This window comes from Ursus maritimus, unplaced genomic scaffold (assembly GCF_017311325.1).
Source record: "Ursus maritimus isolate PB19 unplaced genomic scaffold, ASM1731132v1 scaffold_13, whole genome shotgun sequence".
Lineage (NCBI taxonomy): Eukaryota > Metazoa > Chordata > Mammalia > Carnivora > Ursidae > Ursus > Ursus maritimus.
Genome location: NW_024423675.1, coordinates 17,668,559 through 17,695,002, shown reverse-complemented (window position 1 = coordinate 17,695,002; position 26,444 = coordinate 17,668,559). Strand labels below are relative to the sequence as shown.

The following is a 26,444-nucleotide window of genomic DNA, read 5'->3' as shown; positions in this document are numbered from 1 at the left end:
TAATTTCAAGTAGGTAACAAATAGGATGAATACTTAGGAATATTAGAAGGAAAAACTAGTGGGGAAAAATGCAAGAATAACCTTTATGTCTGCCCTGGGCCTGGCAAATTTTGTTTGACATTTCATTTCCTGGTATCATAGTCTTTGATGAGGTGGGTGTATATCTTAGTTGTTGGGTCATACTTAACTTTTGTTTTGTTTTGAATTTTCAAGGTTTTATGGGGGGGTTGTATAATCTTTGTTATCCATGAAGATTGTTTATAGTACTAAGGAGATAATACACATTCAGAAAAACCTATATAGATATATTGATACGTGTATTGATTATATACAGATATTACATATAGATGCAGATATTGATGTATACATATTTGAAACTCCTCAGATCCTTAAGCAAGGATTGATTGTGATAAATTGAAATGTTAATTCTCAGTTAAGAAATATGATCTAGTATAAACATTCAATTGTATGTATTATCTTACTTTGGTGTTTTGGAGGCATTTTACAGAATATATCTTGTCTTAAACAGGATATGGCTCTTACAGGTCTGCTTCTAAAAAGGCTAAAAATTTAAAGGAAAGTAAGTACTTGTTCAGTCATCCACTGTTTGAGTATACTATTTGCAGAGGGCGGGTAGGAGGGAAAGTTCTCTATAGTGAAATGCTATATCTGATCATGAGCTCATCAGAATTAGGTCTACATTTGGAAACCATATTTGGTAGACCATAGATCTACCTTGGCTGTGATCTTTTCATGAAAGTCAACTGTTGGGATGCCTGAGTGGCTCAGTTGGTTAATCATCTGCCTTCGGCTCAGGTCATGACCCCAGGGTCCTGGGATCGAGTCCCTCATCGGGTTCCCTGCTCAGCAGAGAGTCTGCTTCTCCCTCTCTCTCTCCCCCTCCCCTGCTCATTCTCTCTCTCTCTCTCTCAAATAAATAAATCTTTTTAAAAAGTGACCTGTCTACATGCATATGTTGTGACACAATTTTGTACACAACATAAATTAAAATTGTAATAGTTGTGAATGATAATGAATTAGTAAGCTGAGGATTTCACATGATTATTGAGTTCACTAATGAGTGATTTATATATTAGATACATGGCTAAGTTAATGTGCACAAAACTTTGAGAAGTCAAACTAATGTATGTTACTTATTTATTGAACTTAATTTAACCATGTTTTACACTAAACTTGTCTTGAAAACATCGTTGTTAATGCAAATTGCATTTGCGGTATAGATGATTAACATATTAAGAAATAGCATGCTTTCAAAACTGAAAACTCAGAAATCTGTTGTAATAAGATTCTTAACATTTTATTTGTCTAGATCTTTCAAAGCATATATAAGAGGAACACTTCATCTGTATAAAAGGAAAGAATTTCTCCTGCTAGTTTAAAATTTGTGAGAAATCATATATTTCAGTAGGTCCTTCTGTCCTTTTACTCTTCCTTTCTCTTTTCTTTTCCTCCTTCCCTTTTCTTTCTCTTCATCTTTCTGTCCCACCTTTCCTCCTTTACAGAGTCCTTCCTTTTCTCTGCCTCACAAACTGAGAAGTGTTTTTACTATGTAGTAAAGCATTTCCTATTTTAATTAAAGTTTTAAAGTTTATTTTTAAAAGCAGAGCTTAGCTATAGGAAAAATACCTCTATTAGCTTACATTGAAAATCCTTTTCATCATGATGAGGGTAATTATCTCTTACTTCTAAGAAGTAAGCCATAGCTAATTTCTGACTCTGTGTCCATGTTTAAAGTAACTTAAAATCAGCTTGGCCAGTTCTGACGTCTGCTTATGTAATGCGGCATCCGTACTCTTCACTAGGTGTTCATTTTAGCTACAGATGCTTCATATAAAACAGGGTAGAGTAGCTTTCAAAAGGATGTACACATCAAAGTGTAACTTGAACTCAGTTTTTACATTGCATGAGGAATCCTTAATGGAGTAGAACTAACAAATTTGCTTTTCCCCCTAATACATTGTCATTGTAAAGTTTAAAGATTTTTTGACTTCCATGACTTCCTAAGTCATATCATATCATATGTAAATGAATAGTTTTATTACTTTGGAGTGTTTTAACAATGCCCATATTAAATATTATTGAAATCCATATTCTGCATAATAAGGAAGGTTTCCTTTAATTACAATTCTGGGGACTAATGATGCTGCTTTTGGAAGAGTAAAAAAAACTACTTAAATAAAGCACTGTATTTTTAAGTTGGAATACCATGGTCTCACTCATTTTGTAGTTTAGCTAATACCTATTCATGAGGCCAACCAAGTTTATCATTTTTTAAGACCTGGTTCCTAAGAGGGCTTTAAAGTAACTACAGTGATTGTAGCTGTTAGCCACAGTGTATCCTCTTTTGCTAGTGAATTCTTTGAAGCAGAATGCCTCTTGCCTCCCCTCGCCACAATCTCCTTTCCATTTCTCAGATAAACTCACCTAAATTACACAAGAATTCATCTTTGATGTATATGATCCTCTTAGAACCCCATTTAAAAATCACCACTTCAATGTACTAAATAAATGTTTGTGCTATTTTAAAACTTCCATTATGAAAAAGAAACCTGTAATTTGACTTGCTGAATTGGTGGTATTGGATTATTACTATCTTGAAATAAAATACTCTTGGGATACATCGGCCTACTTTGGATTCTATAGACAGTTCTCTGTACATATTATATTCCCCAAATTTCACATTTTTGGGGGGAGATGGGGGCTTGTATGCAGGGGAGTGGGGGAGAAAGAGGGAAAGAATCCCAAGCTTACTCCCCACTGGGTGCAAAGCCCAGTCTCATGACCCTGAGATCATAACCCAAGCTGAAACCAAGAGCCCCATGCTCAACCGACTGAGCCACCCAGGTGCCCCACCATTCCAGATTCTAAGTCAAGAATTTGCAAGAGGAAGAGTTTCCTCTTACTGCAGAGTCCCTTCTCCCCATTTAGGTCATAGCAGTGTGGATGGCAATCAGAGGTTCCAAGCTAGTAAGGAAGGACAAAGGAAGATGAGCAGTTCCTTTGCTACCCTGACTGGTGGAGAGGTTTCTGAGAAAGCTCAGCAACAGTAGACACATGAGTCTGTAATCTGGGTAGCAGTTTATCAATAAGGACTTTATTTATGACCCAGACACTATATTTAAGTAAGATAGACTACTTCTATTTTATATAACCCCTTATTATTAAATTCCATGTCCATTTTAGTACACCTTACCCCCTTTTAACTAGCATTTTTAAATTTCAGAACCTTTTGGCTTTATTTTAAGTATCAGAGCATGAATTTTAAATGAGTTTTGGTGAACATTTAAGGCAAAGTTATTTACATTTCCATGGACAACGTTAAAATTGCCAGTATGCTGTACAACTTTTTAAAGAAAAACCTGTAATTTTTTTTTTTAATTAATGAGGGTGGGACTATTTCTCTGATCCTTATTGTTTGGGGGCTCTTAACCTCCTTTAATTCTTTTTTTCAATTCTGAAAGGAAATATAATTAACATTTTTTTTTAAATCATGAAGTAATCATATGGTATGGTGAATACTTATAAATCAAACTATGATGAATCTAGGCTATCACCCCAGAAGGATTCCTCTCACAATCCATATGAGGTCTTTTTACATTATTTTCTTTTCTCATAGCAGCTTGATTGAGGTATAAGTTTGTTATCATAAGCTTCCCCCTTTAAAAGTGTACTATTCATTGATTTTTTTCCCTTTTATTTTTAGAATATTCAGAGAGTTGGTGCAACCACCACTACTATATAATTACAGAACATTTTTATCATCCCGAAAAGAAACCGTATACCACATTAGCGTCATGCCTCATTCTCCCTTTCCTCCAGCCTATGGCAACTAAACTGCTTTCTGTCTCTGTTTGCCTGTTCTGAACATTTTGTATAAATGGAATCTTATAATATATGGCTTTTTGTGTCAGGCTTCTTTTACTTGGATTATATTTCCATGGTTCATCAGTGTTTTTGAATGCTTCAGTACATTCCTTTTTATGGCCAACTAATATTCCATTGCAGGAAAAAATTATGTTTCGTTTATCCATTCACCAATTGATGGACATTTGGATTGTTTCTACCTTTTGGCTATTATGAGTAACTGCTGCTCTGAACATTAGTGTGCAAGTTTTTGTGTGGACATATATTTTCATTTCTCTTGGGTAGATACGTAGGAGTGGAATTGCTGGGTTATGTGGTAATTCTGTGTTTAATCTTTTGGGGAACTGCCGGACTGCTTTCCAAATCATCTGAACCATTTTACATTCTCACCAACAATGTTCAGTGGTTCCCATTTGTCTCCATCCTTGCCAACACCAGTTATTTTCTGTCATTTTAAGTATAACTGCCTTAACAGCTATGAAGGGGTATATATTTTTGGTTTTGATTTGCACTTCCCTAATTACTGATGATGTTAAACATCTTTTCATGTGCTTACTGGTTATTTGTATGTCATCTTAGGAGAAATATCTTCAAATTCTTTGCTAATTTTTTAATTTGGTTGTCTTTTTGCTGTTGATTGTAAAAGTTTCTCTATTTTGGTTATGAATTCTTTATCAGATACATGATTTGCAAATATTTTCTCGCATACCGTGATTTTCTTTTCATTTTCTTGCTGGTGTCTTTGAAGTACAGAGATTTTTCATTTTGATGAAGACTAGCTTACTTTTCCTTTGGTCATTTGTGCTGTTGGGTTGTCATATCTTCTTAAGAAACTATTGCATAATTCAAGGCCATAAAGATTTCCTCCTGTGTTTTCTTCTAATTTAATAGTTTTAATACATTGCTTTTTTTTTTCATTTATTCTTCAGAGTAGTCAAGTGCTATTTTTTTTTAAATTTTTTAATCACCAGATTACTTCAGCAGGGAGAACTGTGAAATATTTGTCACTTGTTTTCATCTGCTACTTCTAAAAAAAAAAATCACCAAAATTTATGAAATCTGCTTTTTTTTTTTTAAAGTAAACTCTTTACCCAGCGTGGGGCTTGAATTCACAACCCCAAGATCAAGAGTCGTACGCTGTACTGACTGAGCCAGCCAGGCACTCCTGCGAAATCTACTTTTGATGATACTTCAGTGCGATGAATTTTTAAAATTATTTGTGTCAGAAACATAATTTTCCATGTTCCCACGTTATAAACTTTATTTAGCAGCACTGGAAAAGCCACAGACCACGCTAAGAGGGCTAAGGATCTTTGTAGAGCTTCACTAGCTCCTGGCCCAGGGTTAGAAGGACTTTTCTAGTGGATAAGACTCTTAACTGAGCATCGAGAGAGCAGAATTTCAGTTCTGTGGTCAGTACAACCTCTTTTACTCAAATGTTTTTTCTTGCTACTTTGATTTCTTTATTTACACAAATTAAAAGTGCTGCCTAATTATTGTACATAAGTATACCATAAAGATAGAAATAGTCTATACATAAAAGTGCCCTTTTATTCTTCAGTAGAAAACAGTTTATTAATTGCATCACTCTTGTTTGCACCTTTTTAGTGTGGATTTGGGTAAAATTCACAAAGATATTTTAAAGCTCATATAGATCATAAAATTTAAACTATGATTCTCTTGGTATGGTTTTCAAATCTTTTGGAAGAAACTTTAGAAGAAGTAAGATAATTATTACTAAAAACATCAATCCTAGCACTTTTGTAGGAAGCTTCTCATTTGGCCACTTTACTGATAATTTCATATAAAAAATTTAAAAGCCATAACTTGTTTTATAAATCAACTTTTATGTAGCATTCAATTGATCTCAATCTTGAGTAAGACGGTGCTTCCCTCTAACACATTTTATTCAGGGAATGGATATGAGGAAGACACAAACTGTTACCTGTATTTGAAGAATATTTGCCTTAACTATTTATGTGACAAAATATATTTGGCATTGTCTAGACAGAATTATAATAAATATAACAATTTAAATAACACAAAACACAAACTTCAAACCAGATGTATGGATATAATTCTGATGAGTGCTTTCATTTAATCATAGTCTCAATTAAGATACTACTTCTTTGACGATTAAGTGTCCTTGACTATAATAATGACAGCTTTTCAAATGTTAATTATTATTTTTTAGTGTTGGGAATATTAAAAGTGGACTTCAGTACTCTGGTATCATAGCTACAGAAAGTGCTTATTTTCAGGTCTTCTACATCCCTACATAGAAGATAAAAGTAGTCTGATTAAGTAGCACAGACTTCCCCCACACTCCCCACCAGCTCCTCTCCTTGCCTCCCCCCCCCCCCCCCCCAAAGGTCTAAAAGCATTCATTTGAAAATGGTCTGTTCTTTTTACTTAATGAAGTATTATAATTGTGTATATTCTTAAGCTAATTTTAATATGAGGCTTCTTTTGTAAAGCTTGTGATACAAAATTTGACATGCATGAATATATCTTAGGCCAAATATGCATGTGACAGTTTGAAGCACGTATCATGTGTCATTGTTGGTAATATCTGGCAGCATATCCTGTGTAAACCCCTGTTTTCTTTTTCTTTCTGCCACATATTTATTCTAATTAACGAGATTTCAAAGGGAACTGATGCTTGAATACCAATTATTTTTCATTTTCTCTGTTACTGATTCTGTGAGGACTGATGTTACCTTTCTTTGATTCCACAGTTATCAGTGGTTTAAAAGGGAGGAATGAAAATCAATTCTTGTTAAGCACCTGTTGTAGTAGGTGTTTTATGTGTCTCATCTTATTTAATTATCATGGCAGTCATTCAAAGATACATATTATTGCCATTTTTCAAATTCAGAAACAGACTGCCGAAGATTGGTGTAATTTGCCCAAGGTATACAGTCAGTCATGTTGTGAGTTGGGACTCCACCAAGGCTTTGTTAATTTCACTACATTTGGCATTCCAAGCTCTAGATGCTCTAGCCCGCTTTTGTCCCCCCATTCACTCATTTCTCACAGGTATCATTATACGGGGCAGCTGCTCTCTGAATCCTTTAGTGAGGAGGGACATGTGAAAGAAAGGATTGATACTGCGCTTTGCCTGAAATGGCTTTATCTCTTTCTCTATTTAAAAAAATACTATGTATTTCAAATTGGAAACTTTAGAACCTTCTATATTCCCTCCTTTGTTTGCATCCTCTTTTGAAACTCCCTACTGTTTTCATACCTTAAATTCTACCTTTGTACCTACTGGTGTATATCTTCCACTCTTAGAAGATGAAATCACGGAACCAGTTACAGCTTTTTCGTTTTTATTTTTGTTTGGTTCTAGCTGCCCAAAAAGTGCAGTTAAATTTTGTGCTCAGGCTTTTAAATTTTCTCTTATAGCACTTTGTACATATTTCTGTTACCATTTAACACTGTATTACAATTATTTATGTGTACTTTATTCATTTTGTTTCTACCAACAGCAGTGCCCTAGTAAGTAAGTACTCAGTAAATGTTTAATGAGTAAAGATTTCTGACGTAATTTACCCCCTGCCCTCTCTGGTCATTAGTCAGAGGTCCTGTATGTGGGTACTGCTATTGGGATAATTTTATTCAAACTACATGTGTTAATAGTTTTTGTCGTCACTATACACATGCTTTGGTATAAGCATTCTCAGTTTTTTTAAACATAGGCAGGAAATAAGTACAGTATTCTTCATTGCAGTTTATCTTTGTAATGCCTGTCACTGCTGTTAATGGAGTATCAGTGACTGTGTGATTCTGTGAAGTATGGTATTGTGGATTTGGTTTTTTGTTGTTGTTTTTACCTCGGAATCTATAAGAAAAGTTACATCAGTCTTCATCATTGTTACCATCTTGGTAACAATGAACTTTCACTGCTTATCATGTAAAGCTTTTCAAATTATTAAATTTAGTTCATACTTTAAAATTGTGTGTCAAATGAAAGTACACTGATTTTGTTGGTGAGCTTTTTGATATTGGAGGTAGCTTCTGTGCGTGGATGACATACAGTTATTTGTGTTATGTTGGAGTTTTAAATGGTAAAATCTAGTTTTTATAATGTCTTTCAGTTTAATTTATGCTGGTTATAAATATAGTAATTTTTATATACAAATGAGAGCAATCCTTTTTACTTCTTACTATTTATCTAATTTATCCTCCTTCAGATTCAGTTCTTCTAAAAGACTTAGAACTATTTATATGGCTATTGAAACAAATCAAATTATATTCTTTGTTAATCAACACATAGACTTTGCTAATTTGTTAAGTTCAGTATAGCTGATTTTTAAAAAAATACCTACATATCTAACAAATGAAACCCTCTGCTATACTTACAGAACTCTTATAAATCAAAAAAATTATAAATGTAGTGAATGATTAATCATCCTATTTCTGAGAACTTACAAAGTATACACACAAAGTAGCTAATGACGTAGAAACTTGTTACACCTGGGGAAATGCAACATATATAAAGTATAAATAAAATACTTGTTTAAGAATACCCATCTAAGGCTCACCGGAGCAAATGATCACTTTACAGGGTTTCAGGTCAGTGGTTGGAGATCCTGAACCTAGATACTACTACTAGGATGATTCTGTCCAAGCATTTTTTTTTTTTTTAAGATTTACTTATATATTTGAGAGAGAGAGAGAGAGCGTGCGTGCACAAGCGGGGGAAGGGACAGAGGGAGAGGGAAAGAGAATCTCAAGCAGATGCCCCGCTGAGCGAGGAGCCCAACACAGGGCTCAACCTCAGGACCCTGAGATGATGACCTGAGCCAAGACAAGAGTCAGACGCTTAACTGACTGAGCCACGCAGGCATCCTTGATTCTGTGCAAGCTTTTATAACAACCAGGTCCTTTGTCATCATCAGATTCTGCCTGCTGTTTCAGCGGGAGACCCCTAACCCCGTACTCCTTCCCACCTTCCTGACTTTTACTGAAGGCCATTTTTAAGGTTCACAACCCAGTGAATTATCGTGCACCTAGTGAGCATCTTTTAGGTTGTATCCTTGCTGAATTTTTGTTTTTCTCTTTCGTAACTTTTAGTCTCATTTTGTTTCAGTGAATAGAATCTCCTTTTACTATCTGATGGGATTCTTCCTCCTCTTTATGGTCATTGACTCCATGGTCAGTGAGCCAGGTGTGTACCCTTCTAGCTGTAAATTGTAATTTTTGACAAAACCAACATTTCTAATTCATATTATATGTTAATACAACATATATGACCAAAACAGTAAAATATCGGTAATGCCATGTAGTGACAGGATGGCTGTGAGATTAGTATATCTTCTTATAATCCTGCATGTTTTGTTTTATGACTCAATACAAAATACATATTTGTATTCAGTACATTTCTATTGAGTGTCAGGTCACATTTGATGAGAACATTAACAGCACTTATTGAGCATTTACTATGTGCTAGTCATTGTTCTAAATGCTTTACATCAGTTTAACATGTATAATCTTCACATGCAGTTTTAAGAAATAATACAGAAAGATCTTTATACCCTTCACTTGGTTTCCTCCATTCTTGACATCTTGTATAACTATAATATAATATCATAACCAGGAAACTGACATTGATACAACCCACAAACCTTGTTCATATTCCATTAGTTTTGTTCCAACACAAACATTCCTTGGACTACCCTTTTTTTTTTTTTTTAAGATTTTATTATTTAAGACAGAGAGAAAAAGAGGGAGGGGGAGGGGAGCAGAAGCAGGCTCCGCACTGAGCAGGGAATCCAATGCAGGGCTCTATCCCAGGACCCTGGGATCATGACCTGAGCTGAAGGCTGCTGCTTAACCGACTGAGCCACCCAGGTGCCCCGGGGCTACCCTTTTATAGCCACAGACACCTACCTAACTTCTTCCTCTCCCTAACCTCTGACAACCATGAATTTGTTCTCATTTCTGAAATTTTATCATTTTACTAATGTTATATAAATGGAATCATACAGTATGTATGTTTGACATTGGCTCTTTCCATGCAGCATAACTCCCTTGAGTTCCATACAAGTTATTCCATATATTAATAGGGTTGTTCATTATTATAATAATTTATTATTATTATTACTGCTGAGTAGAATTCCATGGTATAGATATACCATAGATAGTTTAACCATTCACCTGCTGAAGGACATTGGGATTATTTCCAGTTTGGTGGTATTACAAGTAAAGCTGCTATGAACATTTATGTATGAGCTTTTTGAGAACCTAAGTTTGCATTTCTCTGGGAATACCCAAGTGTATAATTGCTGAGTCATATGGTAGATACATGTTTGGTTTTGTAAGAAACTACCACAGTCTTTTCCAGAGGGGCCTTTACCATTTTACATTTTCACCAGCAACGTATGAGTGATCTAGTGTCTCCACGTGCTCACCAGCATTTTATTTTAGACATTTTTGTAGGTGTGTAGTAATGCATTGGGGTATGGCAATTTGCATTTCCTTAATGGCTAATGATGTGTCAAACATCTTTTCATGTGCTTTTTTGGCTGTCTTTATATCCTCGTTGGTAAAATGTCTGTCTTTTGCCCATTATCTAGTTGAATTCTTTGCTTTTTTTACTGTTGCAATTTTAGAGTTCTTTATGTGTTCTAGAAATAAGAACTTTATTGGAACTGAGGTTACAGATATTCTCTCCCAGTCTATGGCTTGTCTTTTCATCTTCTTAGGATCTTTAACAGAACAAAAGGGGTTTTTTTTATTATTATTATTTTCATGATGTCCAGTGTATCAGTATTTCCTTTAAGCTGAATTTCATGATTTAGCATCCAGACAATTGAACTTAAGAGAAAATAAGATTTGAATAAACTTAAGTCTGCTAAACTGGGATAAAACTAAAACTGTTGATCATGTCTTAGGATGTGTATTTAGGTGGTCATATGTACCATGATTGTGCTGTGCTTGTATTTTATTATTTCAGAAACTCTACAATTTAGATATTATGTCCGTTTATGCCTGTGCATATATGTGTACATATATATAATTCCTGTTTTATAGTTGAGGAAACTGAGGCACAAGAAAGTTGGGTAACTGTGCCAATGGGTCTGTAATAAATGACAGAACCTGGACTTAAAGCCAGTTCTTTCTGGCTCCAAAGCCTGTGCTCTTCAACAACTGCCTCGCATTTTTGTTGCAGTACGTACTTTATGAACTCATAAGAATCAAACTTGGTCTTAATGATATATCCATTGTCCCTTTTACTCTTAAAGTCCATACATTGTCTTATCTTTCAGCCTAACATAATAAGTCGGCATTTCTTGTTTTATCAGCTTTAATGTTAACCTGTTTGGTTAACCTGTTTGGCTGTGTTGGAAATAAACCTTTTCCCTGTCTCTTATTTCTTAGATAGAAGATTAATAATAGGATTAGCTTCCAGTTTACACAATAGTTGTAACACACATCATCTTTAAGAATTTGAGGGTAACTCTTGAACTGTCACTTTAAGAAAATGTATAAGATTCACTAAACTTTTACAGATTTAACATTTTTATAAATTTGATTCCTTTGCCTCTGTTCCATGTATCTACAAGGCAAAATCAACCACATAACATTTCCATACAGGAAAAGTTATTGTTTCATTGGTGAGGGTACATGAGAAGAGGAGGGATGAGGAGCAGCCAGCCAGTAGCACCCCAATTTTATGTTCTATTTGGTGTATTTAAGAAATGAGTAACATATTTGTTAAAGTAGCAAGGGCAGTTTCAAAGATGAGTTTATGAAGTCATACTATTTCTTATGAGAGAGCAATACTACCTCTTGGAAGTCACTGAAAATAGTTTGCATACTCACAAAGAAATGGCTAGATTAAGTATTGTCTTATGTTACTGTTGGAGCAGCTTTCTTGTCTGTCAGGCTAAGATTCAGATTACATGGATATTGTTAGTATTGTCCAGTTTCATGTATACTAAATCAGAGTTTGCGGAATTCATGTTCGTAAAGTTTTTTCTATCTTTAAAATTCTTGATATATTCAAGAGGAAGATAGCTTTTAAATACTTCTAGCATATTAGTCTTGTCTGCAGAACTTCAGCTTAGGTTTAATGAGATCTGCCAAGAAGTTTGCATGAATCTACCCTCCATTCTCATTGCCCTTCTGAACCTCTGTCCAGTACTTGAATGCATGATCCATCTGTGAAGGGCTTTTGTTTTAAGGGGCAGTAACTCCCAAAATTGAGTCGTTTTCATAATCTTTGGTGTAACTTACTCAGACACTTAACTGCTCTTTTCTAGAATACTAAATTTTAATAAGAATATAAAGGTAGTCTGATAAATATTAAATAGAAGATGTTTATTACATTTTTGATTGAGGCATTTGGGTAATTGTTCTTTTAAAGTAAGGTTGTTGTTACATGAGAAACAGCACTTTGATGAGAGTTTTTTTGGTTACTGTTCCACAGAACTTAGAATATGTTAATACTACAAGGCCTTTTCTCCTCCACCCAAGCAAATAACATCATTATAAAGGTTGTTGAAGTTATACCTTTATTATCACTGCTCAGATTTGGGAGAGTAGAAAAAAGAGAGCTACAGAGAAATTATAGGCCATTTTTCTAGGAATAGGAGTGAAGGACACTTTCTGGTTTTTGATATCTAGCTAAGCCCACTTGCGGCCTTTTTAGCCTATCGCTTTCAGGTTGTTATAATATGTATTATTATAGCTATTCACCTCACAGTTTTGTCACTAAGTAGGGAGTGAATAAATCTTGAAAAAAAATTTTTTGACTTTGCTGAAAATCTTAGTGTTTTCAGATCAGACTATGCATGATACACTTTATTTTTTTTTAATTGGGCGTATAGTCCTGACCCTCCTTTTCCTCTGCCCCAACCCCAGTTGTCATCACGTAGGCTTGCATTATTCAGACAGCCTCTCACTCGTCTTCCTGATGTTACCTCTTAACCAAGTCCTCGTACACAGTGCTGCTTTCCATTAGCTTTCAGAAAAGCCTCTTTCATCGCGTCACTTCCTTTGCTAAAAAGTCTTAAAAGCCTCTTCATTGCCTGGAAGATAGAAAACCGTAAGTGGGTGGTGGCTATTTTAAATTATTACTACGGTCCTCTATTCATTTATTTCTTCTCTGAACTCCCCGAGCCCTTATTGTCGTCACATAGTTAATCCTTGATTGTGCATCACATCGTTCTGTTTCATCTTGTGTGAAATGTATGAACTTCCTAAATTGAAGGATATCAGTCATACTTTTTAAAAAAATCCATAGAGTTCAATTAGTGAAATGAATTGCTTTATATTCAATGCATATTAATGATCAAGATTTTATCAAGTTATCAAGGCTTTTTTACACAGATACTTAACTATTATTGGAATACTATTTTTAACATTTATTTATGTGTCCACTGAATATATAGTATAAAGCTGGGAAAGGTAGGGGGGCCTGGGTAGCTCAGTCAGCTAAGCGTCCCAACTGTTGATCTCAGCTCAGGTCTTGATCTCAGGGTCCTGAGTTTGATACTGGCGTTAGGCTCCATTGTCGGTGTGAAATCTACTGTAAAAGAAACAAAAAAAAAAAGCTGGGGAAAGGTAGCTCACAAGCTTGTAATCATGTCTATTTTTCTTACATTTTAGTTTATGTCCATATTAAAAGCAGATTATTTTTTATACAAAATCTATAATAGTAATATTGAAGAAATCGAGGTGTACCTCTGTGATTAAAAAAGAAGCAAACTTGTCTTTAATGGTTAGGTATTTGAAATCATTTTATCATAAAGCACTATATGAAAATATATGAAAAATATGTAAAAATTTTTTAAAATACTGTATGTAAATACTACATGTAAAAATGAATATATGAGTATATTTACTTATCAAGTATTCTTATAAAATATATGGCATTGTTCTCTTCTTGTATGTTTTTATGATTTTTTATCCATGGAGACTTAAATATAAAAACTTAACATCTTAAAATAACAGTTGGGGACAGGGTGTTTATTATCTTTAACATTCATTCATTCATTCTCTCTCCCTCTCTCTCTCTCTCTCTCTCTCTCTCTCTCTCTCTGTCTCTTTCTGTGTGCTTGGCATAGTTCTTCACTCTTTTCCACAACAAACTGAAGAGATACAGAATGTCCCAATTTTCCAAAGAAACTAGATGCAAAATCATAAGAGTGCATAAGTGATCGTGCTGTTCATACAGTGGCTGATTTCAGGGCCTCTGCACTGTGTGTCATGAGGCTTTCCTCATCATTGTCATGCTCCTATAAATGAAACTGAATTTTAAAAGTGGGCAGTACGTTGAAATTATTAGCAGTAAATTATGACATACTGCTAATAATAGTTGTCAGAGGAAATGCTATATCTGGTATTTTGAAAATTTTTTTTGGATTCTGATTTATTTTTCTTTTTAATTTTTTGAATATAGTTGATATACACCATTAACATTAATTTCAGGTGTACAACATAATGATATGACAACTCTCTACATTATGCTGTGTTCACCACAAATGTGGTTACCATCTGTCCCCACACAACGCTATTACAGTACCATTGACTGTATTCCCTGTGCTGTACCTTTTATCCTTGTGACTTATTCATTCCCTAACTGGAAGCCTGGATCTCCCACGCCCCTTCACCCACTTTTCCCATTCTTCCACTTTTCCCATTCTCCCACTTTCCTCGCCTCTGGCAACCGTCAGTTTGTTCTCTATTTATAAGTCTGTTTCTTGAAAATTTTCAAATGTATAGAAAAATTAAAATAATAAAACAACTAAGACTGTATACCGTTCACCTAGATTCACCAGTAGTTAACATTTTCCCACATTTATACTCAGGTGTGCTTGTGCTCACTCAACCGTTTGAAGGTATGTTTCAGACAGCATAGCCCCTCATCCCCAAATATGTAAGCGTGAATTTCTTAAAGGATATTGTCCTTATAATCATTAAGAATTTGACGTTAATTCAGTAATATTATCTAATGTTCATTATGCATTTCCCCAGTTATTCCAGAAATGTCTTTTATAGCTGATTTTTCCCTCCCACCCAGTATTCAGTCAAGATTTATTTTTGTATTTAGTTGTTATATCTCACCGATCCTTTTTAATCTTTTTATATTGTTTTGTTCTTCCTTTGACTTATTTGAAGAGTTGAAGCCAGTTGTCTTGTGTTTTCTTTTCTCTCCTTTTTTGGCCAGTTGTCTTTAGAATGTCACACATTTTGGATTTGTCTGATTGCTTCTCATGATTAGATTTACTTGATTTTATGTTAAGCATTTTTGGTACTGTTACCACATTCGTGATATTGTATATGCTTCTGATTACACTATCTCCGGAGGCATCTGATGCCAGCTTTAAATTTCTGATCTATTAATTTGTAATTCACAGCAACAAAGACTTAATTGTTGGAATTCTTTTTTCATTTTCCAAATAGACAACAACTGAACGACCTTTCATTCAGAAGCTTTTTCGTCCTGTGGCTGCAGATGGACAATTGCATACACTGGGCGATCTCCTCAAAGAAGTTTGTCCTTCTGCAATTGCTCCTGAAGGTAATACAGTCAGCAACATTAAAACAGTTCTTTCATTTCTTTTTGTTAACTGAAGTGTAACATAAGCATTCTGCATTTATAAATAACATTTACTGGTTACTTTAGGAAAATATTTTCATTATCTCGTAGGGAACAGTCTTTTGAAACAGAAGCATTTAATGTTTAATTTATTATTTTATAAATTGACACTAACAAATTAAGGAATTGACTCTCTTTGGCAAAATAAAATAATACTGCTTTTTAATTACTCTCTTACCACATCTCTGGTGCCCTGGGTCTTTCATTTGTGGGTTCAGTTCTGGTAAATACTGTTTTACATTTTGCATTGTGTCTCTTCATTCTAAAGGAATAAGAGATGGTAAAAAAAATTTTCTTTCCTTTGGTTGATATTTTAAAGTTCAAAATACTAAATAATAGATAAGTATTTTCTTTGAATTTTCTACCACTTCCTAATGTTTCAGCATTGTTCTCTTAGGCATTGACATTTCCCATGTGCAATTAAGAACTTACCCTATTTCATAGTCCTCATTTTGTAGTTTAGGTTAAAATTAATTTCTTGTAGGCAACGGAAAAATATAAAAATTGCTGAATTCTGTTTTATTAATTGCAATATAAGGAACACAAAGAAAATGCAGAGAATAATAAAAGAAAAAAAATGCTATCATCCCCTAACTCATAGAGACCACAATTGACACACACATGCATATAGACACTTGTGTATTTAAGAGGAGTATATATGTATTTATAAAATTGTATGTCCTGCTGCATCTTTCACCTAACACAACATGAGCATAGTTTTAGTCAAGAAGAATTCTTTAAAGCTGTTTTTTTAAATAGCAGCACTATGGTCCTTCATATCGATGTACTGTAATTTGATCATCACCCTATTACTGAATGATGCAATCAGAGTTCTGTTGGTTACCAAGCAATTGGGGAAATTTCAGTGGAATGTTACTATATTTGTTAATATGTTGTACAGACTTGTATTTATTATATAGAGAAATTTTTAACTTGCTACTTTATATCCTTTATGGAAAGAGGTTAGGCATTAATAAATATATTAATATTACTATAACAATATAACTTCAGTAGATAATGGTATGTTTCTTATTAACATATTCTAAGTTGGGGTGATTGTATTATTACTTATGTGACTAACTGTATCATACAGTTCAAAAAGCATATAGTGTGTGGGGCGCCTGGGTGGCGTAGTCGTTAAGCGTCTGCCTTCAGCTCAGGGCGTGATCCCGGTGTTCTGGGATTGAGCCCCACATCAGGCTCCTCTGCTAGGAGCCTGCTTCTTCCTCTCCCAGTCCCCCTGCTTGTGTTCCCTCTCTCGCTGGTTGTCTCTCTCTGTCAAATAAATAAATAAAATCTTTAAAAACAAAACAAAACAAACATGTAGTGTCTAAAGAAATAGTTTGCCTAACAACCATAATTGGAAACAAAGTGGGACTAGGAGAATGCTGATATTTCAGCCTAAATGACTAAACAAAGAATATGGAACTCAAAATAGGTCCTTTGGTTTATGACTGTAACTATTTCCCTTAATCAGATGTGCTTGCCTTTTCTGGCATTCCTGTGTCTAGCTCTTCTAGTGTGCACAAATGCTCAGTAGGAGGAGTGGAGGGGGGCATCTCAAATACCATCAGAACCAGTACCAGCAAGGATTAATGAAAAAGATCACTGACTGCTATTCAAAATTGTTGAAATTAAACAAGTTGCATTGGTTTAAGAGGTTATCAATATTACTGTATAAGGTCTTACTGTATCATTTGTCACCACTGTGCTCTACTAGACTCCATAGGCAAGGTTTTTGATGGTGTCTTACATATCTTCATATCTCTCATGCTAGGGTAAAAACGTTTGCTCAGTATTTCACGTACTGAATTCTTTCCTTGTGTCATTACCTGACAGTATTTAGGATCGTTAAATCATGGCATAGTTAACATTAAGTTGATTATAATACCATAGGAGAAATTGTAGTCTATCTGTATTGCTGTGTAATTTTAGTTTTCAGTAAGAGTTTCAGTTAAATAAGTTTTTGGTACTTCAATTTTTAGTTTTAATAAATTTGTAAGTTGTGCAACTATCACCATAATCTAGTTTTAAAACATTTCTACCACTTCAAAAATTCCCCTGTGCTTGTTTGCAGCTAATCTCTGCTCCTACTGTCAGTTGTAGACAGCTAGTGGTGTGCTTTCTGTCTCTGTAATTTACCTCTTCTGGATATTTTGCATAAATGCAATTGTATGAAATTGCAACTGGTTTTTTCACTTAGTGTAATGTTTTTGGGTTTCATCCATATTGTAGCATGTATCAGTAGTTTGTTCCTTTTTATTACTGAATAGTAATCAGTTGGGTATATATTTTGTTCATTCACTGACCGATGGGTATTTGGATTGTTTCCAGCTTTTCACTTTTATGTATAATGCTTCTACGAACATTTGCATACAGGTTTTTATGTGGACATACGTTTACATTTTTCTTGAGCGGTTTCCTGGAAATGGAGTTGCTAGGTCTTATGGTAGGTTTGTGTTCAAGTTTTTAAGAAACTGCTAAACTTTGGCAAAGTGGCTGCGTCATTTTACAGTCCTGCCAGCTTTGCATCCTTGGCAACATACGTTTTTTGTTTTATTACAGCTATCCTAGTGGTTGTGTGGTGGTATCTCTTGGTTTTATTTTTTATTTCCCTAACGACTAATGATGTTGAGTATGTTTTCATATACTTTTTGTTATTTGTAGGTATATTTGGTGAAATGTCTGTTCAGATGCCTTTCTCATTTTTTCATGGAGTTTTCATCTTACTACTGAGTTTCGAGAGTTATTTGTATTTTCTCGATACAAGTCTTTTTTTCTTTTTAAGTTGTATTTATTTAAGTAATCTCTACACCCAACATGAGGCTCAAACTCACCACCCTGAGATCAAGATTCGCTCGCTCTTTTGACTGAGCCAGCCAGGCACCCCAGGATACAAGTCTTTATCAGACATATGATTTGCTATTATTTTCTCCTAGTCTATGACATGTCTTAATTTTCTTTTGAAAAGTAAAAATGTTTAATTTTGATGAGGCCCTATTAAAGTTTTTTTATGTATTATCTTCAGTTAAATAATTTAAAAATTTTTATTTATATTATTCCAAAATCAGAAAGTATATAAAGGAATTTATTGAAAACTCTCTCACCTTACCTATATCTACCAAACCCTAATTCAGTTTCCCTTTCCAGGGACAATCAGTATTGCCATTTTCCTGTATCTCCTTATAGAGCTTTTTAAGTAAACTTTTATTTTTGAACTAAGGTTACAGAAATTTTCACTGAGAAACCCCCAGTAACTTTTATTGATTCAGGAATAATCTTACCGTTCCATTTCATTTTTTCCATGCCATAAGGGTTGGTTTTTTGTTTGTTTTCTTTTTAAATCTGTTTAATGTCTATTTTGTCACATTCTTGAGGATTTGGGAATATAGATTAGTTTTTCCATTTGAAGTATAATTAAGATATTAATCATTTTTTACTGCTAACAGAAATTGGACTCATACACTTCATACCTGTCCCATTTGCAAGCATTGGCTTTCAGTTAATTTCTCTGTACTGTATTTTTCATTCTTTTTTAGTACTTTGTAGTATTTTAAAGAACACTGAAAAAATGCTTTTATTAACTAAGAGTAATTGAAATTACTTTATATGGTGACAGATGGTACCTAGACTTAATGGTGGTGATCATTTCATAATGTATATAAATGTTGAATCACTGTGTTGTACACCTGAAACTCATATAATACCTACTTCAGTTTAAAAAAAAAAAAGAGCAATTGAAATGGCTATCTTACTCTTCTTTTTTTTTTTAGAGAGAAAGTGAGGCTGGGGGAGGGGCAGAGGGAGAGGGAAAGAGAATCTTAAGCAGGCCCCACACCCAGCATGGAGCCTGATATGGGGCTCGATACCAGGACCCATGAGATCATGACCTGAAGCGAAATCAAGAGTCGGAAAGTTAACTGACTGAGCCACCCAGGTGCCCCTTTACTGTTCTTTTCTTAGATGATTTTTGACAATCTACTTTGAAAAATTTTATGTCATTTAAAATTTACTTCTTTATAAGATCCTTGCCTGGGGCGCCTCAGTGGCTCAGTTGGTTAAGCGTCTGCCTTCAGCTCAGGTCATGGTTCTGGGGTCCTGGGATCAAGCCCTGCATCAGGAGCAGGCAGCCTGCTTCTTCCTCTCCCCCTGCCTGCTGCTCCCCCTGCTTTTGTGTGTTCTCACTCTCTCTCTCTCTCTAATAAATAAAATCTTAAAAAAAAAAAAAAATAAGATCCTTGCCTACTGAGTGAGGACATCACAAAGAAATTCAAACCCTTGGAAGAAGACTGTTCTATAATGGTGTATGCCCCAGCCAGCAGCAAAATTAACAAAGACACAGAGTGATGAGGGGAAATTTCCTAAAGGAGAACAGGAAGAAATTGGTTGGGTGTTAATTTGATATTTGACATCTTTAAAGAATCTTTAATTATAGAACCTTAAAGTTAATTTAGTTCAGTCCCTTGATTTCTTAGATGAGTAGCTAAGGGTCTCTTAGCTTCTTAGTTGAAGAACTAGGTCTAGAACTCAAATCTCCATCTCCTGGTTTATTGGTTTTTTTGCTTTAGCGTGCTTCCATTTGTTTTCATTTTCATGGTTTGAACCTTTTAAGTTTTTTGTTTAGTTTAAAATAACATTCTGAAATGTTTGCTTTTTCCTAACTCTTTATTATATGATTTATGTTTAGTATCTGAGCTTGCTTTCTCTCCTATGGTATTTACTGGTATGATCTTAGGAACCTGAACTTCTACTGTTGTTGTTTTGTCCATTTTGTTCTTTTTAATGTTCCTCTGTAGAATTCTGCCCACTTTCTTGTTGAACTTATAAAATGGTGGCTATGAGATTCAGACATGAAAATGAAAAGCAGTCACATGCTTTGAGCTGGCGCACTCTGTCAGAATGTATGTTCGTGCTCGTTTGCCATTCCTACACCCAGATCACAATACACACCAGATTAGTGTGGCCCTGCACGGTAATGACACACAGATTTGTGAAGCGTTTGATTCTTTTAAAGGCTCTTTATTCTCTCCTAAATTTGTAGCCTGCCCAACCTGAACATCCATACCGGAGAATAGGCAATGTGATTTCCCTTACGTTCTTTTTGAAGGGGGCCGGTGAGGTAGCCACTTGTGGCTCTAATCCACAGATCTGCCGTTTAGGCAATCACGGAGGTGATAGGTGGATATCTTTGTGACAGACTTCTTCCCAGCTGTCACGTGCTTACATTGATTAGAGTACACACACATATTGTACACAGGCTTCATTGAAATGATAGAAATAGCACCTATACTTTTGAGGTACTTTTGATAGTACCTTTCATACCAGAGGAGGCTGCATTTCTAACACCACTATCTTATCTTTGGAAAAACTTTTATTTGCCTCTTCCTTTTGTAACATCATATTGGAAAATAACTGTCATTTCAGGATCCGTGGGGAGTATCCAAAACATCAAGGCACTGTTTCAGTGAAGAACTGTTTACTGTCTGGTTCGGTACACCTGTGGTATTGTCAGATGTGAAGCATTTTGAAACACCTGCACCCGACTTAAGTTGAAAGCGAAAGACTTTAAGATTGGGTGTGTGTGGATAAGAACTGGCTGTCATCACATGATAAAAAGAGAAAGTACTTCATAAATGTTATGTGGCACCATTGTCTACTACTTACAACAAGTGATTCATGCATGAAGGAATTTTGCCTTATTTCATCATACGAAAGTAGAATGTACTAATATTTATGAAGACGTGCTTTAGGTCATTGTTCTCGAGTAACTAATGATGAGCTGCTTTGTGTGTTCCTTTTTTTGTTTTGTTTTGTAAGTGGCTAGAGGAGTTAGCCAAATTAGAGGTAACAGGAAATAACCAAAGGTGAGCTCAGGTAAATTTTTTTTGTGGTGTCAGCTGTAGTTACAGTGACTCAGAGCTAAGCTTCAGTACCAGACCTGAAGCGAAATACTTCTTTCTTTATTCATTAAAAACAACTTACAAAAAAGCAACAACAAAAATTTAAGAACATAGCTTTTATTCTTTTACTTTAGAGAATACAAAACACCTACAAGCTTTGCCCAATCATATTTTATTTCCCAGTTTTCTAATGTAATATAGAAGAACCTAGGAAGCTAGACTTACGAGGATAAAAATGTCCATTTTCACTGTGATAAGTTTATATCAGGGTTCCAGGTGATCAGTCCTCTGTCACAGTTTTGCTAGTTGAAACCTGAGTTCATATATGCTGTTGTACACATAGAGTCTATGTGTAGGGAAAGACTTACACTCCACGGCAAATCAGTGAAGTTTCCCAGCATCTCTCTTACCCACAAGTACAATCCCTGTAGCCACTTGGCTTTTCGCATTTCCATTTCTGCTCTGCTTCCTGGGAATTTATTTACTCCTTGAGACCCTTCCTGACTGCCATTTAACTTTTGGTTTCCATTTGATGTTGTGGATTTTATTCTTTGTCAGTCATTTCCTTTGCGTCATACTGACTTCTGGCACTGGAGACAGTAAGAGGTGTGAGACGTAGTTCCTGCTGTTATGAAACTTTGGTATAGTTGGAATGGGCAGAAAGATGCCCAGATGTGGTGTGTGCAGGAATGGAGATATGCAAAGAATATTAGGAAGCACCTGGAATTGCTCTTATCTATTCTGGATGAGGTAGTGAAGACTGAGCTGTCTTAAAAGATAAGCAGAAATTAGATAAAAAGGAGAAACCAGGTTCGACATAACGCATGAGCACTATAGAAGTAGAATCCTTCACCAGCTATCCAGGGGCTGGTTGCTATGGGTAATACCCGGTCTAAAATGCTCATCTAAAATTTCCCTACCCTGGGGGCGCCTGGGTGGCTCAGTCGTTAAGCGTCTGCCTTCGGCTCAGGGCGTGATCTCAGAGTTCTGGGATCAAGCCCCACATCAGGCTCCCTGCTCAGCGGGGAGCCTGCTTCTTCCTCTCCCACTCCCCTCTGCTTGTGTTCCCTGTCTCACTAGCTGTCTTTCTCTCTGTCAAATGAATAAATAAAATCTTTAAAAAAATAATAATAAAAATAAAAAATAAAATTTCCCTACTCTGTTTTGCTGTGAGAGACTAGCCAGATTTTTCTACCTCTTTCCCATTAATGTGAAGAAAATTTTCAGTGATGTCAGAAATGTGGGGAAAGCACCGAGGAGCTAAGTGATTGATCTGTTTGCTTGGTTAGTACATTGTATTGCTTTAGGGGTGTCTGGGTGGCTCAGTTAGTTAAGGTTATGTGTCTGCCTTCAGCTCAGTCATGATCCCTGAGTCCTGGGATGAGCGCCACTTCTGGCTCCTTGATTAGTGGGGAATCTGCTTCTTCCGCTCCCTCTGCCACTCCCCCTGCTTGTACTCTCTCTGTCAAATAAATAAAATCTTTAAAAAGTTATATTACTTTATTTTTATGAGAAATAGAACAGTTTTTTACAAAAAAGTAGAAGATGTTGCATTCACCTTTTTTTCAAGATTAGGTTGTTTATAAAGTGAATTAACTGTTTGATGCTATAATATTTTTCAGACAGAGCAATTAGAGAAAAGAAACATCTGAATCTCCTGTTATTCGTATGAGGCAGATCCTTTGAGTGTTAGAATTAAAGCTGGTTGATTGATATCTTGTGATTTGGGGTTTGAGCCAACAGTCGTCACTTCTGTAGGCATGCTGACACTGACCCCCTCCAAAAGAGGTGGTATTTCAGTTCTCTCTCAAATTCATGCCACAGAAACCTAAAACCTACAAACCCCCAAACTTCATCAGAGCGAGGGTTTAGGAGTAAGAGTAATAGGCTTTACAATTTCAGTACTTCTTTTTTCACTCATTTAGAATTTGTTTTCATTGTAGTATCCCTTTGTAACTTCACACTAATTTGGAAGATCATTTAGTTGTTTGTTTTTTCTTTCTCTCTCTCTCTTTTTTTTTAATGGATCCAGGTTTCTTATTCTATAAAATAAGGGTAGTTCCTGCTCCTAGCCTCATAGGATGGTTGTAGGGCTTAAAGTATTTGTTCAAGTGAGATTTCATAATCATATTTTTCAAGGTTTTATAATGAACATCTTTCCTTCAGTTTTGTTAATTTTTTTTTTTTACAAATAACTAATAAGAAATTTACAAAATAGAAAGAAGCAGTTTTTTCTTATTTGTTGATAATCCCACTCTGCAGAGACAGGTACTTGATATTTGACGTATGCACAGAAGGTATAGATTTATGATGAACTTTAAATGTAAACCGATATTGTAACTGCTTATATATCAGATCATGGCAAGAGTTCTATGCCACTGATTTTTACTTTTTTTTTTTTTTTTTTTTAAGAAATGATTAGAATATGCCAGAAATCTGGCTCTGACAAGCAAGAAATAAGCTAGGGCATCTACTTAATCACTGCAGTCAGCTCAGTCATACACTTGTTAAAATATATTTCATGTAAAAATCTTAAGGCAAGGGGGTTCTGAAAGTGTTGCTGTTAGTGAAAGTTTTTCATTGAAGACCGTAAGCAGTAGTTCCCATATTTATTTGAAGTTTTAGCAATTCGCAAGTAACCATTGAAGGCCCATTGAGAGCTGTGCTGAGATACTGTGAGTCTGGCTTGCCGGACTGGGTCACTGGTCACTCGGCCTTTCAATCTCATCCTAACTCTCTCTCCTCTTCATTGTTCTCTCTCCCTCACTGGATGCAGATTTTATGTGAAAGAATGATGTAGTGTCATTCACAATGGGAGTTCAAAAAGCTAAAAAATATAGCCCTCATGGGCAAAAATCTGTACTCAAGTTTGGACAGAAGCAATTTGTTAGGCTCAGTTTAAACTTGGTAATTATAATACAGTTTTCTTTCCTGCCATCAAATTCTAAACTAAAATGAGTGAAATTCTTTGCCTTGACTGTGTCACTCTCCCTCCATCTTTGTGCTTTTCCCAGCACATGGACAGTACGGACTAATCTTGGTAATAACAGAATCTGTTAATTACTTGGTCCGTTGACGTATGTCTTTTCTGAAGTCAAAGAAATTGTAAAGTGTTAATTTTCCTTATTCTCCCTGAGTGGGGATGAGGTTACTGTACCTGTCAGAAGATGCCTCTGGTTTCCTCTTACCTATTGTTCTTTATCTAAATCTCAAGAAGTTAAATGAATTAACCTGACTTTTTAAAAAGTGGGTGTAGACACTTGCACAATCCATATTTCATCTTTAACACTAGAAAATAAAATTCCCTTAACAAAATAATAACACATGCAGGTGATTAAAAGCTAGTCATCTCTTCATTAAAACAGTCCCGTGAGACCTCACTCTGACCATATATAAATAGTGTAATTATTGCTTACATTTTAAATAAAACAATGAAGTATCCTGTAATTCATACTTGACAAATATTAATGGTCCCTAGTACACTCAGCTAGAATTATACTGGGTCATTTTATGAAAGCAGATCAAAAACATTTGAAGCTATATTTTCAAAGTTTTATTTTGTTTTTTTTAGTTTAAAAGAACAAGTTTAAATTTCTAACTTTTATCACATTTTTATCTAATTATTACCAGGAGGCTTTTAATCAGTTTATTAAGATGGTCTTACAGTCTTTTAATTTAATACAATTTTCTTTTTATTATTTAGTAAATTATGGTTTTTTTGGTTTAAAGTTTGGTTTATATCCTCCTCATTAAGAAATATAAAGATTATAAGCAAAAGTCCTTGAAAAAATTAACATAGACATGTTTTGAAAATCTTATTTAGAACGTTAAGAGCCAAGGCTCGGGGAATATTTGGGGCAGAAATAATTTTTAAAATATATAAAATATAAAAATTATGCATGGAAAGAGATATGTGGCATATATTAACTGTGATATTATATGTTCATTAAGACCTCTACTGCTAAGTGAGTATAGATCCGGAAGAAGTTAATGTAAGTATTTTTAAATGGGTTTGTATTTCTCTGATAAACAGCACTCTCCTTCTGTTTGTGATCATAGGATAAAAGCTCTGTAAGCTTGTATATGTTCATTTTTACTGCTACATCATGTAGTGTGCTCTTAAGATTGAGATCTCATTCCCCAGGAAGCATTTCTGTCTAAGATTAATTGCCCTTTTAAAATCAGCGTTTGATGTATTCCTTTGGCTATATCCTGGCTTGGTTTAACCCTCTTTGACCTGACCTCACTGACTATTACTGCTGAGGCTGAGTCAAAATCCTTCAGCATGATGTATGCACTTCAGATTTCTGCCTGTGGTTTTTCATGTCGATGGATTCAATTAGTTGGCGTTTACTAATGAACATATCAGAGGTTAAAGAATTTGTCAGACAGAACAAAATTGTTCAGACTAGTGGTAATCCGAAAGCTCATCTCTTCATTTGTTTAAAACTTTTTCAGAAGTATTAAGTATTTTTCCAAAGTTTTATCTTCAGCATCACACATTCCATGATAACAAATCAAGTTGTTTTCTGCTGAATTATAAAACATAAATGTGAAACCACAAAGCTAAACACAATGGTTACAGCATTTAGCCTTAGATTTCTACTATTCCATGTTCACAAGTATGAGCTAAAAAAATTAATTAAACTGAAATTTTCTGATTAAAGCATTTACCTTTGAAGATATACCATCCATTTCTTTAGCTTCCTTTAAATTCAAGGAGATTTCACATATTTAGTATACTAATTAAAAGTAAAAATGAAACCCACGCATCTCTCTAGAGTCTCAGCTGACCTATTTTTAAAGACATTTATGTCATATTCCTTACTGAAAATTGGCAAAAAAATAAGGACTAAAATGTAGATCGAGATGGGGAAGATTTGAGTCATTGCTAATAGAAATCTCTAAAAGGCAGATTCCTCACATATTGTCAGTTCTCAAGTAATGATTTATTTTTAGATGGATAATAAAGTTTTTGGAAGTTTTTAACCCCCTACCTGAATGTTCTCCTCTTTAAAAAAAAAAAAAAAAAAAAAAAAAAAAAAAAA

General features: G+C 34.9%; 1 protein-coding gene across 2 annotated transcripts in view; it reads left to right on the top strand.

Annotated features, from left to right (window-relative positions):
- The window catches only part of ATG5 (autophagy related 5), a 129,424-nt gene that overhangs the window by 96,003 nt on the left and 6,977 nt on the right, over positions 1-26,444 (top strand). For both annotated transcript variants that reach the window (XM_040627584.1, XM_008704989.2), the window contains one exon: positions 15,301-15,418. In XM_040627584.1, the coding sequence (XP_040483518.1) occupies positions 15,301-15,418 (118 nt within the window). The remainder of the gene's footprint in view (positions 1-15,300; positions 15,419-26,444) is intronic.